This window comes from Salmo salar, chromosome ssa15, assembly GCF_905237065.1.
Source record: "Salmo salar chromosome ssa15, Ssal_v3.1, whole genome shotgun sequence".
In the NCBI taxonomy this organism is placed as follows: domain Eukaryota; kingdom Metazoa; phylum Chordata; class Actinopteri; order Salmoniformes; family Salmonidae; genus Salmo; species Salmo salar.
Window position 1 is genome coordinate 43068201 of NC_059456.1, and position 12416 is coordinate 43080616.

General features: G+C 46.0%; 1 protein-coding gene across 1 annotated transcript in view; it reads left to right on the forward strand.

Annotated features, from left to right (window-relative positions):
* The first annotated feature begins 4819 nt into the window (after positions 1-4819).
* Positions 4820-12416, forward strand: part of LOC106571477 (estrogen-related receptor gamma-like) — a 48029-nt gene continuing 40432 nt past the window's right edge. The window contains exon 1 of the mRNA XM_014144636.2: positions 4820-5154. Within this exon, the coding sequence (XP_014000111.2) occupies positions 5099-5154 (56 nt within the window). The 5' untranslated portion in view covers positions 4820-5098. The remainder of the gene's footprint in view (positions 5155-12416) is intronic.

The following is a 12416-nucleotide window of genomic DNA, read 5'->3' on the forward strand; positions in this document are numbered from 1 at the left end:
TTGGAACCTTTACTGAAAAGGCTGTTCCAGTTTACATGATGTGCTGTGGGTAGCCTGTAACATCAGTTCTCTCATCCCTCCTCTGACATGCATTCTGAGTATAAGTCCTGGGTGATTGCTGGATAGCCTCCCTCTAAAATGGATATGAATAGTGATTGGATGTCACATTCAAAAACCACCATAATATGACTCAGAAATATGTAAAGGAGACTTTACACCTTTTCACCTCAAATGGGACCGTATAAACCCCGAAAAATAGTGTTGAGTTTGTCTCAGTAGGAGTTGAATTAACTATTGTGATTATATCCTGAGAGTAAACGTTACCCTAAATAATTCACTCTAGAATACTGATCAACACTGCAGAGAGTTAAAAAAGTCACAGTTATTTTCCATTAATACCGTACAGAGTGAAACCCAATGACGCAGAGTTAAATATCAACACTAAATATGAGCATATACAACTCTAAAGAAATAACTGTTGCCAGAGTATGTTTTACTCTTTTTAGACTGGGACCAAATAAATCTTCTTCAATTAAAGTAAAATTTACCATTTTTATTGTGTGAGGTTTGATGGTTGCTTCCCCCACTCTCTCAGATTGAGAAAAACGGAATTAATCCATACTATGGTCAATGCTGACTGCTTAGTTTTGTGTTACAGGTCTCTCCTTTTCAGAGCTTTGAGAAGGTAGGCTACATAGCTTCGACCTCTGGGTAGAGAGCTTATCGAACATGAGAAAGTGGGATCTTTATTTTAATAGATTCCACAAAAGTCTTGTCAGTCTTCCTTGAAAAAGCCAATCTATCTAATATGCTGGACATTCATTTTCATGAAGCTCATAAAAATGACATTAAGCTTAGGGCACCAAATACAGAACAGTACCCTGGGTTTGTTTCATATGTTTTTATTCAGAAATGCATTAAAATACATGAGCGTCTTGAAATCACAAAGTAAAAAGGAACGGTCTGGTAAGGTGATGCAGGTATTATCATTAGAGCAAGCCAACAAACTCATTTCCTGTGATATTAAACTCAAGTGGCGAACAAGACGCCACTGTGGCCCTGCTCTTGTGTGTCTCACTGTTATTGTATTCCATCCCAGCATGACTGCTTTGTGCCATAGAAAATGTCAATCTTGCTCAAAGAAACGACTTAATTGATCAAATTCATAATATTTGCTCTCCTCTCCTTATTAAATTTGTTTATGGCTTTGTACCTGAATTAGCCAAAGTGTACGACCGAACGAAACAGCACAATAACTTGGTTCAGGCTATAAAGAATCTATTGATAGTAACAGCTACTAAAAGCTATTAGGGGAACTTTTCATACGTAAACCGTATTCTTTCTAAATGGTTTATTGAAGATCATTTCCCTGTGAAGATTATTTTCATGTGTTACATTTACGTTGGGGATTAGGTTGAGATTTGGTGATTGTATATGATAGCAGCACTGAACACAGACACAGATATTTTGACACTATGGCCATATGACACGAACATAATGGTGTTTGGCCACATCAGCAGTGGGTTTGGCATTTCAAAAGGACAATGCATATGTAGAAAATACATAATCCCTACTGTAAAATATGGTGGTGGATCTTTGATGTTATGAGGCTATTTTGCTTCCACTGGTCCTGGGGCCCTTGTTAAGATCAGTTGCATAATCAAGAACTTTACCAAGTACCAGGACATTTCAGCCGTAAACCTGGTTGTCTCTGCCAGGAGGCTGAAACTTGGCCACAAATAGATCTTCCAGCAGGACAATAACCCCAAGCACACATCAAAATCCATAAAAAAAATGGTTAATTGACCACAAAATCAACATTTTGCAATGGCCATCTTGGTCTCCGGACTTGAAAACCTGTGGTTTAAATTGAAGAGGGCAGTCCATAAGCTCAGACAAAGGATATCAAGGATCTGGAAAGATTCTGTATGGAGGAATGGTCTAAGATCCAGCCAAATGTGTCCAATATCATAAAATATTTTAGGAAAAGGCTCAGTGTTGTTATCCGCACAAGGGGAGAGGGCTGGAGCATTGAAAACAGGGGATCCAATATTTTTTGGTATTACTTGTTAAACAAAATCTTTCTCTGAGAAATTGTATTAGTATAAAAATATGTATTTTTAAAATGTTTTGAACATACAATATAGCTCATTATTCGTGTTATTTATTTTACAGGTCTTTTTTGCTCATCTTTATCAAGGGACGCAATAATTCCGAACCCCACTGTACATTGTGTGCGTATATATGTGCAGGTGTCTGTGTTTTGTGAGGTGTTTTATGCGTCATATGTGTGTGTGTGTGTGTGTGAGTGAGGTGTTTAACGTGGAGCTCATTACCTGTGTGATAAGAACCACTCCATGGAGTCTGGTGTTTGGGGTTTAGCAAAAAGCAGATAAGCAAAGCGATTTCTCCTTGCTTAAGTTTGTTTTTTCAGGGGTCGCTTCAGAACATGATATTGTGTGTTGTACAGCATGTGCGTATGAAAGAGAGAGGGTGGTGGTGGTGGGGGGGACACTACTCAGACTACCTAGACTTGAATCTGAAGTGTCCGTTTCCACTGCTTTGATATCAAAACCACAGACAACATAGAAACATACTGTATGCCCTCTTACGCTGTTCACCCCTGCATCACCTTCCTTTGTGTTAGATGACCAGCTAATGAAATTAGAAAAGACAATTGGAAACAGTCGTTGTAATCTGGACGTCAGCGTAATAGACAGTGTGGACCTCCCCAGCAGTGCTTAGCATCGATCACTTTACCCTCCACCTCTTCCTCTCTATTTCTCCATTCGTCTTTCTCTTTTTACTCTTTTCTTTCTTTCTCTCTCTTACCTTCTCTCTCTTTCTGTGGTTTTGGCTGTGTGTGTGTGTGTGTGTGTGTGTGTGTGTGTGTGTGTGTGTGTGTGTGTGTGTGTGTGTGTGTGTGTGTGTGTGTGTGTGTGTGTGTGTGTGTGTGTGTGTGTGTGTGTGTGTGTGTGTGTGTGTGTGTGTGTGTGTGTGTGTGCGTGTGTTTGTTTGTGTTTGTTTGTGTTTTTGTATTCCTCTCTCTATATTCTTTCCTCTAAGCCTTCCTGATACAGTAATCCAGCTGAGAGGCTTTGTGGGGTGATTTGGCCGCTGGCTGATCGCAGGCAATCTCTCTGTTAAGTGATTCAGCATCCAATGATCAGAGATTTCCTAAGACTCAGCCGGGACAAGCTGAGGGCTAAAGAGGGTCCTGAGTTTTTTAGTAAAGGAAAGAAAGTGAAAATATGTGCCTTGTAGAGAAGACATGAGTGGAGTGTCTTCAAAGTATGCTGTTAGCATGCAGGCATAGTAATGTGTTGATGATGGCCTTATTTTTCACATAAAGTCAGTGTGCTCCAGTGGGAATTCTAACACCCCTTTTCATCCCTTGAACATTGTTGCTCCTCTTTGATACCTGCTCGTGTGCCAGAGGTGGCAAGTTGCCCAGAGTCACACTCCAGCGTGTGTGTGTGTGTGTGTGTGTGTGTGTGTGTGTGTGTGTGTGTGTGTGTGTGTGTGTGTGTGTGTGTGTGTGTGTGTGTGTGTGTCAGTCAGTCAGGGAGAGGTCAGAGCTTCAGATTAGGCACATTTTAGTGACAGATCCAGGTTCGGTGCCGGGGGATCTGTGAGTTAAACAGTTAGGGAGGCTTGCATCATTGAGTTACTTACCTTATGTCAATCAGGGCTTTAAATAAAGGAAATCAACGTGCATGTGTGTTTTTGTGTGTTTTTGTGTGTTTTTGTGTGTGTGTTTGGGGGTAGGGGTGGTTGGAGGGAGTGCTGTGGCACCTGTTGTTCAGTAGGACATGGACATTTAGTAACAGACACACTCACACACAACCTAGATAGATGTATGTATAGAATGTCCTTAAGGATCAGGTATCATCACAGTAGGACAAAAGCTTTCAGAACTCACTGGCCTCACTACAAACAGGCAGGGATGGGTAGGTTACTTTCTAAATGTAATCCGCTACAGTTACTACCCACTGGGCACAGACGCCAATTCAACGTCTATTCCAAGTTGGTTCAACGTAATTTAATTGCAATGATGTTGAAACAATGTTGATTCAACCAGTGCCAAGTGGGTAGTTACCTGTCTAAAATTGTTGTCAGTAATGTAACTTTTGGATTACCCAAATTCAGTAACGTAATCGGATTACTTTCAGTTACTTTTACTTTCCCATTAAGAGGCATTAGAAGACAAGAAGGATCCATCAAACACATTTGGTGTGTCATCATAGTGGTCTCTGACTTGTGGTCAGACTCATTCAGGTGGAAGAAACAGCCTTTTTTCAATTCTGAATTCAATGTCATTGAGAAAACAGAAAGGTAAAAAAAAAAAATGCAAGTATGCTTTCTCAATTTAAAAGTTATCCAAGATGCAATAATACAATTTTTCTAAATTATCTGTAAACTGATTACAATATTTATGCTGGTAACGTAACTTATTACATTTTCTTTTAAATCAGATTATATGTAACTGATTACATGTAATCGTTTAACCCCCTACCGTGCAAATAAATACGCACAAACACACATACACACATCTCAACTGCAACTCTATTCAAATGCAACAATTCATTTAAATGGTCAGCCTCCCAGGCTGTAATGTACTAACAGAAAATGTTTTTATTAGGACAAAGAGAGATATCCTTACCAGAAATTCCGATTTAGAGTCTGGCCGTCTCTCATTGGAGTAGATCAAATGGCCAATCAAATGCCGACATTGTGGTCCAGGGGGAGGGGCAGGCAAAATAGATCCTGGATATTCATGAGGGCCAGCCCTAGCTTAGAGTGCTCTATCATAGAGCGAGCCACAACAGTTAAGACCTCACTGGCTGGAGTGTCAACACTGCTGCTAGAGGGAAAGTCAGTGAGCGCATGAGAAATAGAGACAGAGAGACACACAGAAACAGAGAGATAGCGAGAGAGAGACTGTTGCTCCAGTGAAAGTGTGCGTATAAGAGAAAAACAGAGATTGGTAGAGACACAGAGAAAGAGAGTTATAGGGAGACACAGACCAACTAAAGAAAGAAAGAAAGAAGAAGCTGACAGGGATCTTTGCTCCTCAGAGTATGGTGTCAAAGAGCACATGGATTTAGTAGAGCTGTACCTCCCTGAGTGTTTCACCTATCACTCTGACACTGAGTAAGTACATGGACTATTCTGATCCATATTCTGTATGTATACAAACTGTTGGTGGAGTGTAAAGAAAGTTAAATAGCACAGTAATGTTATTTAGGCAATGGTAAGCATTGAACAGTGTGCATGTGCACTACGGCTTGCTGTCTCGTTCTCAAATGAAGACTTTAGTTTGGGTGTTTTTATTTGCTATTTGATGTGGTGGCGTCTTCTATGTCAGTACAAGCACATCTGTGTGAAACAAAGGTAGTGGGCTGTCATATGTAGTTATTTAGGGAACAAGTGTACCTCTTGGATTTTTACTTAAAAAAGAGAGTGTCTGAATGAGAGGATAACTTTGACAGATGAAACCCACATACCTGCATTGTGTGCGCAGAGCTGAGGGACTAGGTCTGAGAGGGAAAGAGAATGTGGGAGGGAGGGAGAGAAGCAACAGGGAGTGAAAATGTGACAGAAGAAAAGGGAAATTTGGAAGTGGTCGAGAAAGAAGATTAAGAAGTAGAGAGTGATGAGGTGAGGAAAGCAGCGAAATGTGTGGTATCTTACCCCCTGCAGAGCAGTGAGGATCAGTAAGGGTCCATAAACTGCTGCAGACTCTAGTCTACAGTCGTTCCACTCGTATGCCGGTGCACTGAAGAATTGTACTTACAGTTGTGACGGCTTTTGGCACAATTTTTTACACTACTGTGTTTCTTGAACTTGTTTTTATCACTAAATATTCCAACACTGTACAAGTGGAAAAATAACATAACTGTCCAAATTGAATATTTTTCTTACTCCCTGTAACAAGTTACTTAATTGATCATTCATAGTTGTTAAATGAATTACCATTATAATTTTGTTTGCATTGTTTACATGATGTTTGTTATCAATCTGCATTGTGTTGTGTGAAGCATTAACACTGCAGAGAGAGGTGAGCTTCTGTAGGTTGGTGTCATTAGCTATTTGTTGCCACATTGAAAAGCAAATCCTGTTCATTTTAAACCCTGTGATAATACAGAACTAGACAACAGCTCAGATAAGACCCTAACCGGAGGATAACAGGATATTAGACATTGAGGGAGACTGTCTGACAGAGAGAGGGAGATGGAGGAGGGGGGGAGAGGGAGGAGGGGGGAGGGGTGAGCAGAGGATGCAGAAACAGAGCACGCGTTTATGTTTTGTGTAACTATGCGTTGTTGATAGTGTAATTACAGTGAAAATATGTGGTCCTCTGTAGCTCAGTTAAAGCTACAATATGTAACTTCTTGGATGACCCGACCAAATTCACATAGAAATGTGTGTTATATGTCTGTCATTCTCATTGAAAGCAAGTTTAAGAAGCGGTAGATCTGTTCTATGTGCACTATTTCTATGCTCCCCGTTCTTAAGTTACGTTTCTGCGTCTTTTACTTTCGGTTTTGTACACCAAATTCAAACAGCTAAAAATACAATATTTTTGGTTATAGAATATATATTTCACAACAGTTTAGATGGTACAATGATTCTCTACACTATACTTGCTTGTTTTGTAGTGTGTTCGATTCCCGGGACAACCCATACATAAACTGTTTGCACGCATGATTGTAAGTCACTTTGGATAAAAGTGTCTGCTAAATGGCATATATAATATACAGGTAAAGGAGAAGTGTTACCATGTTTATCCCCTAACCCAACAGGTCCATCCCTTAACTGGTTTAACCCAACATCTCCAGCACCAACTGATTTGACCCAATCCCTTTACACACTTAAACTATGAGTCATCAGTGATGCTAGTGTTTCAGCTCCGGCCTGATACCTCATCTCCTATTGGCCCATTAGGAATCACCATGCACAAGACTCCTTTGACCCAAATCACTGACCACGGGGTTAGAGGTTAAATGAGCAAGTTAAGGAGGATGCATAGCTAGAGTAATCTAAATCCATATATACCTATACTTGACATCTTTGATCATCTTTTAGGTATGTGTTATATATTCTTTTTCAAAACACACTACTTAACAAATGGACACAAAAACAAAATATACCCAAATAATAATTTTAATAAGACTTGAATGTATGGTTTTTCTACATGCCTTTTAGTCCTGCAAACAATTTGACACATTCCCTCACTCCACCTCTTTTTCCTTCCCTGTGTGTCTGTCTGTGTGTGTCCCCGGCTCTCTTGTCCTTTTGGTCATCATCTGTATTGTGACTGCTCATTTGAGAGTGAGTGTTGCCTCCTCTCGTTTCTTTTTCCTTTCATTCTACACACCCCGGGTTAATGGCCCAGCGATTGAGCCCTTTCTTTCTCTCCCTCTCTGTTTTTCACATTCTCTCTATCTGTCTGCTCCCATCTTTCTGTCTGACCGTCAGGCGTTTCACGCTGCATTTTGCTCTTTGTTTCCAAGGTGCAATTAGAGTTGTTTTGGATACGAACACACACTCACACACTCACACACAGCCTTTTGCTTTATAATGTTCCTCTGAGTCCGTGATTTACAATCAGAGTCTATGGGAACTGCGCTAACAGGGCTTTGATGAGCTTTTTTGAAGAGCTATAGATTATAGATCTGTCAGGTTAGATACCACACCATGTTTTTTCCATTCCTCTGTAATGCTAATGCATTATGGGGAAATTCCGACCCGAGTTAAGTGCGAGTAAATGGAACGTAATTCCCTTTTTATGCACTTTTCTCTCTATGCATACTTAAGCATGAGAATAGTGTATTCACCCTCTATTAATTTGCGGTGGAGATCACAGATATGGAGATGTGGTTCGACAAGAACACTGAAATTTTGCCAAGGCAGAGATGAGTGGCCGATACCAAGACGCACGAAAAAACAGTGGACGCATAAATTATAGCCTAATAACAATTGCCAAATGTCATTAGGCCTACAACTTTTGTGTAAATTATGTCTCTTTCCATTCACCACTGTTTGGAGGCTGGAAATATACTGTGAGTGGATGAACATGCATAGGTACCCTAGTAAAGGAGCCCTTTGAAGTTATATTTATGTATTTGTAAAAAATAAAATTAGTGGGTTTAAAATATTGCAGATATATTGTAGCTTCCATCAATGTAATTGTCTGCATCATTTCCAATCCCCAATATATATTTTTGTAAATATATAAATATACATAAATACATACAGTTGAAGTCGGAAGTTTGCATACACCTTAGCCAAATACATTTAAACTGAGTTTTTCACAATTCCTGACATTTAATCCTCGTAAAGATTCCCTGTTTTAGGTCAGTTTGGATCACCACTTTATTTAAAAAATGTGAAATGTCAGAATAATAGTAGAGAGAATGATTTATTTCAGCTTTTATTTCTTTCATCACATTCCCAGTGGGTCAGAAGTTTACATACACTCAATTAGTATTTGGTAGCGTTGCCGTTAAATTGTTTAACTTGAGTCAAACGTTTCGGATAGCCTTCCACAAGCTTCCCACAATAAGTTGGGTGAATTTTGGCCCATTCCTCCTGACAGAGCTGGTGTAACCGAGTCAGGTTTGTAGGCCTCCTTGCTCACACACGCTTTTTCAGTTCTTGCCCACAAATGATCTATAGGATTGAGGTCAGGGCTTTGTGATGGCCACTCCTGTCACGGCTGTTGTCGGTGAATGAGGACCAATACGCAGCAGGTACGTGAATGCTCATCTTGCTTTTTAATTATCTTTCAAAACGAACATACAAAATAACAAAAAAAACACGAACGATCAACAAAAACAGTCTGGTAAGGCACAAGGCGAAACACAGAACAATCACCCCCAAATCACACATACAAACACACCCTAATATATGGAACTCTCAATCAAAGGCAGATAGACAACACCTGCCTTCAACTGAGAGTCCCAACCCCAATCAACCAAACATAGAAACACACAACCTAGACTAACCATAGAATTACTAAACATAAACCAAAACCCGGAATTACTAAATTAAACACCCTTTACACAAACACACCACCCCGAACCACAGAAAACAAATACCCCCTGCCACGCCCTGACCAAACTACAAAACAATTAACCTTATATACTGGCCAGGACGTGACAGTACCCCCCCCTTAAAGGTGCTACCCCAGAAGCACCTTAACAAAAAATAACCCCAAGCAACACCAACAAAAAGTCCCCTTTTCTAAAGGGAGGGAAGGGAGGGTGGCTGCCGTCAACGACGGCACTGTGCTACACCCCCCCTCCCCAACCCACCTATTTCTGGAGGTGGCTCTGGCTCCGGCCGTTCCAGGCTGTCGGGCCACTCTGGCTTCGCCGGGGGGCAGTCGGGCCACTCTGGCTTCGCCGGGGGGCAGTCGGGCCACTCTGGCTTCGCCGGGGGGCAGTCGGGGCAGTCTGGCAATTCGGGAGAGTCTGGGCAGTCTGGCAATTCGGGACAGTCTGGGCAGTCTGGCAATTCGGGACAGTCTGGGCAGTCTGGCAATTCGGGACAGTCTGGGCAGTCTGGCAATTCGGGACAGTCTGGGCAGTCTGGCAATTCGGGACAGTCTGGGCAGTCTGGCAATTCGGGACAGTCTGGGCAGTCTGGCAATTCGGGACAGTCTGGGCAGTCTGGCAATTCGGGACAGTCTGGGCAGTCTGGCAATTCGGGACAGTCTGGGCAGTCTGGCAATTCGGGACAGTCTGGGCAGTCTGGCAATTCGGGACAGTCTGGGCAGTCTGGCAATTCGGGACAGTCTGGGCAGTCTGGCAATTCGGGACAGTCTGGGCAGTCTGGCAATTCGGGACAGTCTGGGCAGTCTGGCAATTCGGGACAGTCTGGGCAGTCTGGCAATTCGGGACAGTCTGGGCAGTCTGGCAATTCGGGACAGTCTGGGCAGTCTGGCAATTCGGGACAGTCTGGGCAGTCTGGCAATTCGGGACAGTCTGGGCAGTCTGGCAATTCGGGACAGTCTGGGCAGTCTGGCAATTCGGGACAGTCTGGGCAGTCTGGCCACTCCGGCAGTTCAGGGCAGTCTGGCCACTCCGGCAGTTCAGGGCAGTCTGGCCACTCCGGCAGTTCAGGGCAGTCTGGCCACTCCGGCAGTTCAGGGCAGTCTGGCCACTCCGGCAGTTCAGGGCAGTCTGGCCACTCCGGCAGTTCAGGGCAGTCTGGCCACTCCGGCAGTTCAGGGCAGTCTGGCCACTCCGGCAGTTCAGGGCAGTCTGGCCACTCCGGCAGTTCAGGGCAGTCTGGCCACTCCGGCAGTTCAGGGCAGTCTGGCCACTCCGGCAGTTCAGGGCAGTCTGGCCACTCCGGCAGTTCAGGGCAGTCTGGCCACTCCGGCAGTTCAGGGCAGTCTGGCCACTCCGGCAGTTCAGGGCAGTCTGGCCACTCCGGCAGTTCAGGGCAGTCTGGCCACTCCGGCAGTTCAGGGCAGTCTGGCCACTCCGGCAGTTCAGGGCAGTCTGGCCACTCCGGCAGTTCAGGGCAGTCTGGCCACTCCGGCAGTTCAGGGCAGTCTGGCCACTCCGGCAGTTCAGGGCAGTCTGGCCACTCCGGCAGTTCAGGGCAGTCTGGCCACTCCGGCAGTTCAGGGCAGTCTGGCCACTCCGGCAGTTCAGGGCAGTCTGGCCACTCCGGCAGTTCAGGGCAGTCTGGCCACTCCGGCAGTTCAGGGCAGTCTGGCCACTCCGGCAGTTCAGGGCAGTCTGGCCACTCCGGCAGTTCAGGGCAGTCTGGCCACTCCGGCAGTTCAGGGCAGTCTGGCCACTCCGGCAGTTCAGGGCAGTCTGGCCACTCCGGCAGTTCAGGGCAGTCTGGCCACTCCGGCAGTTCAGGGCAGTCTGGCCACTCCGGCAGTTCAGGGCAGTCTGGCCACTCCGGCAGTTCAGGGCAGTCTGGCCACTCCGGCAGTTCAGGGCAGTCTGGCCACTCCGGCAGTTCAGGGCAGTCTGGCCACTCCGGCAGTTCAGGGCAGTCTGGCCACTCCGGCAGTTCAGCGCAGTCTGGCCACTCCGGCAGTTCAGCGCAGTCTGGCCACTCCGGCAGTTCAGCGCAGTCTGGCCACTCCGGCAGTTCAGCGCAGTCTGGCCACTCCGGCAGTTCAGCGCAGTCTGGCCACTCCGGCAGTTCAGCGCAGTCTGGCCACTCCGGCAGTTCAGCGCAGTCTGGCCACTCCGGCAGTTCAGCGCAGTCTGGCCACTCCGGCAGTTCAGCGCAGTCTGACCTCTCTGGCGACTGTTGACTGGCGGGCAGCTCTGACGACTGTTGACTGGCGGGCAGCTCTGACGATGACTGTTGACTGGCGGGCAGCTCTGACGATGACTGTTGACTGGCGGGCAGCTCTGACGATGACTGTTGACTGGCGGGCAGCTCTGACGATGACTGTTGACTGGCGGGCAGCTCTGACGATGACTGTTGACTGGCGGGCAGCTCTGACGATGACTGTTGACTGGCGGGCAGCTCTGACGATGACTGTTGACTGGCGGGCAGCTCTGACGATGACTGTTGACTGGCGGGCAGCTCTGACGATGACTGTTGACTGGCGGGCAGCTCTGACGATGACTGTTGACTGGCGGGCAGCTCTGATGAAGACTGTTGACTGGCGAGGCTGGGTTGACGCACTTGTAGCCTGGTGCGTGGTGCTGGTACTGGGATTACCAGATTATGTACACGCACCTCCAGGCTAGTGCGGGGAGCGGGAACAGGACGAGTCGGACTGGGTTGACGCACTTCCGGGTCCGCACGAGAGACAGGAGCTGGAAACCCAGGGCTATGGAGGCGCACAGCCGGTCTAGATCTTACCTCCTGCACAACCCGCCTTGGCTGGATGGAACTAGTAGCCCTGTACGAGCGGGGTGCTCGTACAGGGCAGACTGGGCTGTGCAGGGGCCTGATGGTAGCCGTGCGTAGAGCGGGAGTTGGGTAGCCTGGTCCTCGGAGGCGTACCGGCGACCAGATGCGCTGCGCAGGCATCCTCCTACCAGGCTGGATGCCCGCTCTAGCACGGCACCTGCGAGGGGCTGGAATAACGCGCACCGGACTGTGCGTGCGTATGGGTGAGATAGTGCGCTCCTCAGCGAAACATAGCGCTCTCCACCCCATACGCTCCTCCATATAACCACGAGTAGCTGGCTTCCGGCTCTTCTTACGCCTAGCCAAACTACCCGTGTGCCCCCCCCCAAAATTTTCTTGGGGGTGCCTCTCGTGCTTCTCCTTCAGCGCGTACTTGGCCTCGTACCACCGCCTCTCTGCCTTGGCTGCCTCAATTTCCTCCTGCGGGCGTCGATAATCCCCAGCCTGATGCCAGGGTCCGGCCCCGTCCAGAACTTCCTCCCAAGTCCACTTCTCCCGCCAGTCCAACTCGA